At 33.2% G+C, this 8,108-nt stretch overlaps 1 protein-coding gene across 1 annotated transcript; it reads left to right on the top strand.

The window, feature by feature from the left end:
• The first annotated feature begins 985 nt into the window (after positions 1-985).
• On the top strand, positions 986-7,370 carry LOC148271082 (uncharacterized). The gene is made up of 4 exons (XM_088241861.1): positions 986-1,035; positions 1,854-1,996; positions 3,489-3,687; positions 4,609-7,370. The coding sequence occupies exons 2-4, from the start codon at positions 1,873-1,875 to the stop codon at positions 5,027-5,029; spliced, it is 744 nt and encodes a 247-aa protein (XP_088097987.1). The 5' UTR covers positions 986-1,035; positions 1,854-1,872; the 3' UTR covers positions 5,030-7,370.
• Positions 7,371-8,108: the final 738 nt, after the last annotated feature.

Raw genomic sequence — 8,108 nt, 5'->3', positions numbered from 1 at the left:
AAAAGCCACACATCGCCCCAAAAGAGGCATTTCTAGAAGAGGCCGGGTAAAGCAGCGGGACGGTTAAAGCGGCGCCGGTTAAGAGAGCGTCTACTGTACGTACATACTGTACTAATGTACAGCACTTGTAACTACGCTTAACATGTAAAAGTGCTGTTTTTTAATTCACTCAATTAAAAGCTCATTTTTCATTTTCAACAAACATGCAGTTATTAATTAAAATAGACCCTTTTTTTGGAAAAAATCCAATTATCCGAAATTTTTAGTGTCCGAATGGGGTGCGGTCCCAATTGATTCGGATACTTGGAGTTCTACTGTAGTTCACTTTTATAATTTTTTTTCATACATTTTTGTAAAATTTCGCCGTACAAATAAAATGCTTTAATTTTTACCGCGTGTAAAAAAACATTTTACATATCCAATTTCCCTTAGCACTGAACTTTCTTCAAAAAATCAAAAAATGTTGCTAAAATAATTGTGAAAAACTTAAATCTATCATATTTAAATAACTATGTGTACCAAAAGTAAATAATATATAGTTGTTAATAAATCCGTAGCATGTGACAACAAAATAAATTGTTTTAATGAAATTACAATTTTAAAAGCTTCAATTAAATTTATTTATCTATAGAATCACTATGTTAAGCGCCCTTGAGGTATTATATTACGAAAATGACGCTATATAAGTTATCCACAATAATAATAATTAAAGAAAGAGGAAAAACTACCACTCGATGTTCCAGAATTTCGAGATATTAAAATAATTTTAATTTACGTAGATGCAATACAAGTGGTGCAGAAAATCACAATTCTTCCACAGGCAAAATATATTGTAAATTACGTTTTTTTTTGTATTTAATGTTTGTTTAATTTTTTTATTAAAACAGCTTGTCGTGTACAAGTTGAGAGGTACCTACCTAATGACGGCCGATGACGTGCGGAAGATTGCACCTAATCTTGGCGCCTGCGACTGTCACGGGTCGTGACAGTTGACGGCGAGAGAGATAAAATATTCATATTTTTACCGGCGCATAGGTGATCGATTACCCTTCTAATCAGCTGACGTACTAATTGCATTTCCCTTGTTAAATTACTCAATCGCGAATCCTGTTACTATCCGGATTCTAAATTAATTCAGTTAAAAGTTCAAATCTTATCAAAGAACCAGCGGCCTCCGAAGTGTAATGGTGTTTCTTTTTCCGCATCCGCTCCAAGTGGAGCATGGGAACATCACCAAACGCCTTTAGAAGACCCTATCGCTAGCTAGCACTCTCGCGTCCTCCCACGTCAATCCCGCGTCCCTTAGTTCCGCTGAATGAAGCCGAAAGATTGTCATCGACGATGTTCCAGGACGGCGGAAGTCATAGATGTGAAGAAGAGGCAACTTGGGTCGAAGCTCTCCCGAGGCATCCACAGCATGTGTCCATGCCTAGTCCACCGCCTCACCATCAAAACGCTAGTTTTAGGATGTGTTGCGTCCGTTCTCGGACTTCAATGTTAGTTATGAAATCGATCCACCTTTTACCTAATTTTCCTCAAGCAACTCAGAAGTTTGGTGTTCTGAGTTTTAGTAAGGTGCCAGGATTCATATCCATATAGCAACACTACTGGTGTTATACATTAATGAGTTAATCAATTGGCATTTTGTTCCAAACATCACGCTTAAAAATTGTTGCAGCTATTGCTTGGAGTGATTTGCTATCTATTCACTCGTATTAAGAATTAATGAGAGCAATGTAATATTTGCTAATATGTGAACGGGTTAGTAAGGCAAAAAGCGGAATATTTGTAATACATAAGTGTGTTTGACATTTTAATTAACTTTGTTTTAAACAACTATATTTTGTTTGCAGAGACCTGACCAGTAAGTGCATGAACAGCCCGGGAAGGTTAACGGGGGCGTGGGGCTCCTCCCTCTTGCTGTGTTGCTTCAGCGATCTCTGTAACCACGTGGACAATCCCCTGGCGAGGGTTCGAATCAACGACTCCTTATCAGGTAATTTTGACTAAAGTAAAAATATTTTCTTTTCTAACTCTTTGCCCATACATTGCCAAAGTATATTTGTTTGTTAATGCTGTTTAAAATAAAAAGCACGTGTTAGAAAATACCTGCTTCTTTAATAGCCCTCAATAAAAACTGCAATTAACTCATGAAATAATTTTTAAATTATCAATATTAAAAGTTTTGTTTTAACACAAATTTTGAAAATTCGACGGATGCTCATTCTTATTCATTTTTAAAACATCATTGTTGTTATTATGCCCTTCAGGTACTCCAGCGTCAAATTATTTGAGGAATTTAAGATCTTAGATATAGGGCAATTATAAATTTTTAGAATAATAATGTTTGTGAAAGCAAATTATTATACCAAATCCCAAAAAGAACACTCCCACACTACCAGAAGTCAAACTAGAGGATGGGTCATGGGGTCTACCACTTACTCTGAATTCGGGCAAAGAAATTTCAGGTTTCTGGGCCCCAAAATGTTCAATATGTTACCCAAATATTGCAAAACCATGACCCGAATTCAATTAAATAAATTTGTAAAAAAAATTGGTTACTGGGTTTTGGTCGAGAAAAATCGGAAAATTTACTCAAAAACATCCTTAAATAACAAATGGTATAAATTAATATTGTATAACTGTATAATAAATTAACTAGTAGGTAGTAATCTTATTGTTTATTTTGAATAAAAATGTCTGCCTTAATACAGGTTGTACCTAGTTAGGCAGACTAGACATGATCCTGAGAAATCTATTACCTAAGTGTGTGTGTAGTAGATAAAGTAATTGTTATTTTTGCTAATAAACCATGGTTATTATTATTATCAAGTATGATATATATTCATACTAAAATTTATTTATTTAATTTAAAGGAAACACAAATGATAAAACTAAGCTAATTAATTATATTCTTTCTAATTAATGTTCTAATCAGTTAGTGAAATTTCTTGATAGAAGTTCACTGTAATTTAGAAAATAATATTTTTAATTAATGACAGGTTGAAATGTTTACTTACATAAACCAATGAGAGGTTTCATCGCTCTTGAGACACCGTCAGACTGGTATGACTCGTAAGAAGTTTTTTTTACCAATAAAAATGTACAAGTTTAAATATGTGAAAGACATGAAACCGGTCTATCTAACTAAGTGCATTAAAGTGTCAACCTGTTATTAAATAAAATTATTATTTTCATGTAAATGGTGAGTAAAAATTTATGATGACTGATTTAGTGCATGTGTTATATGTTTATAATTGAGTATGTGTGCATGTGTGATAGGTTATGTGAGAGAATGCATTTTACAAAATGAATTTATTTTAAATATCAAACAAATTATATTAGCGTATGAAAGAGTTATTTAAAATTTTATGGTACTATTAAAAACCTTATTAGTGGAGTTTTCATTCACTGTTCCTAGCCAACTTCATGCGCATTTACAGGGTAAATAAATAGTATTTTAACATGATTATTTTATTATTGTTCAGGTGCCAATAGCCTCAATGCTCTGAGCACAGGAGGAGGAGCCCCCAACACTGACGAGGCCCCAGAGACAACCGGAGAACTTTGGTTCCGAGTGGCGACTATCGCTGTCCCCATCTTCGGGGCACTCATTCTCTTCTTCCTCATCTCTGTCGCCATCAGGATGCTGCGGACAGACACACAAGACGCTTCTCATAAATTAAGGTGAATTGAATTTCCAAACAGTAAATGCTTTCATTAATCACTTGAATGGAAATGAGTCTTTGATTTTGCAATATTGGCAAAGGCCAGTTCAAAATACATATATGTAAATGTAAACTCATTAAGCTTTTTCTGAGCTGATAATACTGCTTGCTCTTTTATTTTAAATAATGATCTGACTACTCCTTTACTTTATTTTTATATACTTAACGAGTTTTGTATGAATTATCAAATCAACCTTGTTTAGTTTATTTATCTTTACTGACCATTGGGTGCATTTGCCTGGGCGCATCTTCAAGAATTAAATCAATTTTCTTGTCAAAATCAATAAGTAGCTTATTCAATTATTTCCTAATACGAAAACCACAATTTTTGAAAATTGATCAACCCATTAAGAGGATGTGCGGTCTCACTTTTCTTCATACAAACGTATTCCATTATTATCTCCTTGGTTTCAGGCAGTAGAGCGGTGATTTTTTTACGCCCTATAAATCCACCATTGGCAAGTCCCTATTGTTTTTTTATTTTGTAAATTGTCCTTTAAAAAAACCCTTCAAAGTGCCTAGTTTTATCTGCCGTCTTCGGACGTACGGTATACAAATATGATAACTGTTTTTGAAAAAAACAAAACATACCGGCACAGAAAATTTCATTCTGAAACTACGGTACGATTTTTGGGCACGGGAAATGGGAATACGAGACTTCGACTTTAGTTAGGTATAATCAGTCCGTAGTCTTTTTCACCTGCGAGAGAGTGACAGAATAACTGTATATTTAAAAATCTATTAATCAAACCGCTCCCTGCCGCATATCCTCTTTAATCACTTTCTCAAATTTCAAACTTTAAATTCAGGAACAAACGAGGAATAAATTCAATATAACACTCTGAAATATAACTAATATATATTTTTTTATTTATTGCAGCACTGCTTATGTCCATCAGAGCTCGACACAGGGCCCTCTTGAGCAGCCTCTGATGAAGAAGTCTCCCATCCAGAGGACCGCGTCTCCGGGCCATCTCCCCCCCGTACACCTCCCTCTGCTCGTCAAGAACGAGGAGAACGCCAAGCTCAACATGGCCGCCTCGTCGGGCTCGGAAGACACCTACATCGTCATACCGCATCCCCACATACCGCACTCTAGTCCTGTACACAAACCTACTAACAAGGAACAAACTAACATCAACATCAATACTGCGCACTCGCAAGCGGACAGCGATTCCTCGTCTTGCAACACCAAGCTGTACGAGAAACAGCGACTACCACCCGATGACAAGCTTTACAACAAGGAGACCATTCGCTACTGGGGACAGACGGGATCCAACAGTCACCACTGTCCGCGATAAAGAAAACACGATAGAAATGAGAGATTGACGGGTGATCTGTGATTTGGTGGTACTCCGTATGGTAGAGACCCCATAAAGTGATAAATTTAACCTTTGTTTAATTTGAAGTGTATCTTGGATGTGTAATAATTATGCTTTTGAAGGATTCTACATACAAAAGCACTGTAGAAAAGTTACCAACTTGCAGAAACGCTATTAATGTATGTACAATGTATATTAGAGTAGAGTTCGATTCCACTGGTGGAACCTTGTAGAGTGGCTCGCAGTAGAAGACTTAGCGACAATAATATACATTTCCCGGGCATGGATCTGATTGTATCTGTAGATTCTGGAGTTTGTATTGTTAAAGTTAAGTTAGAGCAATTTCGTGACTTCCTGCATTGCCTCCTCGGAGCCAAATTTTGACGCTAGGTCTTAAACGAGCGTTTCTTTCCTAACACAGTTATACGAAAGAATTAGAAACATAAATTGACTGATATTTGTGATGCTTACCACACATTTATAACTTTTATATTGTAAATAGAAATGTGAAATATTGATGTAAATAAGAAATGAGCTCACCATGAGAGAGCTTATTTAAGATATTTTTTAATGTATTTATCCTTGCGCTGTATATTTTTAGTTTTATTTTTTTAAATATTGAATGCACCACTAATGTCATCTTATGGACAATATAATTCAAAATAAGATTGCAAAGTATACATGCACTCAAAACTTCAGGATTTTTGTAAATGAGAACTTCCTAATGTAGTCATTTTTAAATCTGAAAAGTGTGCCGAATTTTGGAAAATAATTTATTGATCGTTCATTAGCTATTAATGCATGTCAAATAAAACAATAACTGTGCTGAATGACTGTCTCGAAATATTCTGACAATAATAATATTCACTCGTTAAAAATGTGAACATACTGTGTTGAGATTCTGATGAGATTAAATGTATTTTTGTATGCATTTTAAACATAGATTTAATAGTCGGTTGTTACAATTTACAATATAGTATAATTATCCGTGTGCTTATGATGTTTGCCTGCGCAAGAATCTCTATATTAGTGGTCCAAAATGATCTCAAATTGGTTTACTAAAATGTTGTCAATTTTCGTGTAGTCGCTACTATTTATAAAACTTTTTTGCTGCTCTTTTGAAAACAATATTCTATGTAAATAGCGCTATCTACTAACATTATACTTCCCTTAATATATTTATACATTCTCTATATCTCTATATTGTAAATATTTGCTAAAATCCAAAAAAGCATGTGACGCGTTTGATACTTTTTTAAAGAAAAAAATTAATGTTAATTAAAAATACAAACTATTATGTCTATTTACCTTCAATATTCTTCCCTCTAAAATCTTAGAATTTACAGTTCCTCTATTAAAGTAAAACATTGACTCTTGAACTATTTTATATTGTTAAAAATAATATGATAATTATTAACATTAAAGAAAAATGTAATGTCTGTCTTATGAATTATTGCCAATTGATAATTGCAGTGCCTAATATTTCATAATAAAGTTATTTACATGCTTTTGATATGTACGTATACTTGCATAATTTTATACATAATTAATTGACGAAAAAATACTGTTAATTCAAACTAAAGTTTATATGAATTATAGTAAGTATAATATAAAAGTGTTTCTTGTGAATTTATTATGGTTATCTGTAGTTTCCAAATAGTAAAAAATAGCTTACTATTTTAACTTATGAAAATTATAAAAAACAATACATTTTTATCACCAACTTATTAAATATTTTTCAGGGGTCTTAAAGATATACAAGTTTTACGTTTTCTTCTATTCGATTGTGATACAAGCATATTACTCCTAAACATTACAACTTTTCAACTATACTGATGTACGCTGCTGTTTTTATCTATGTATTTTGAAGTACGTAATTGCTTTGAAAATACTTGGAAGATATCCAAAAACTCCGCCATTAACATTATTTTCGATAAGTGCATAAATTTAACGGTACCATTTGCATAAAAACCTATATTTTTCTAAACTTTGTGTAGTAAACTTAATATTTAGTTGAAAGTATAAGGTGCTACCTACAATTGATTTAAAGCATGCCTATTCCCCTCAATACTTACCTAAACAAGTGACTTAATACTTATTATATATGAAGATAGATATTCTAATAACTGTTCCAAGTTGATTGTTACGATGATGAATGATGTTAAACTATTTGTATATAACTATTATGTATGTACCTAAGATACAATGTGCTCTTTACTTGTATCGGATGAACAAAATATTTTTTTCTACCGAAGAATGAAGAGTTATCTTTAAAATTATTTATACAATTATTATTGTGAATAAAAGCTATGTGAAAATATTACTCTTTTTTATTCAACATTATTTTTATTTATTGACCATCGAGTGCTTTTGCCAAGACGCATCTTCTTGTCAAAATCAGTAGGCAGATTATTTAATTATTTCCTAATGCTAAAACCATAACCTTTTAGTATTGATCGACCCATTAAGGGGATGCGCTGTCTGACTTTTCTTCATACAAACATATTACCATATTTTCTCCCTGGATTATTTATTTATTTATGAACGCCCAGAGGGCTCTTACAATATTCGGTTAAGAAGTACATAAAGTATTATAGTAATTGACACAAAATATAATCACAATTATTTCACTAATATGTTAATTATAAAAATGAAAAGAAAAGGAAATACGTAAAGATGAATGGAAATCAAAAAGAGGAGAATTGAGGGAACGGTCATTCAATGGAAAGGATAGCTAATTTAATAGCAGCAGGAGTGGTGTGGAGCAAGTCCATTAGTTCTGCGGATGCTCACTAGGGGAGGGGAGAATGGTGGGTGAAGTTTGTCCTATTGTACTCACACTGGAACATGTGTTGGATTAGTACATTATTTTTCTTAAGTTAAAATTAAATTTATATCTTTATATAATCACTTTGTAAAGCGCCCTTGAGGTATTATATTACGAAAATGGCGCTTTATAAGTTATCCATAATTATGGCAGTAGAGTGGCAGTTTTTCACTCTATAAATATCCACCATTGGCGTGTCCCTATCGTTTTTATATTATTTCATAAATTTTC

This window comes from Micrasema longulum, unplaced genomic scaffold (genome assembly GCF_059751315.1).
Source record: "Micrasema longulum isolate JH-2025_06_02 unplaced genomic scaffold, ASM5975131v1 h1tg003124l, whole genome shotgun sequence".
Classification (NCBI taxonomy): domain Eukaryota; kingdom Metazoa; phylum Arthropoda; class Insecta; order Trichoptera; family Brachycentridae; genus Micrasema; species Micrasema longulum.
The sequence above is the reverse complement of the archived record's forward strand: the minus strand, read 5'-3'. Positions and strand labels throughout refer to the sequence as shown.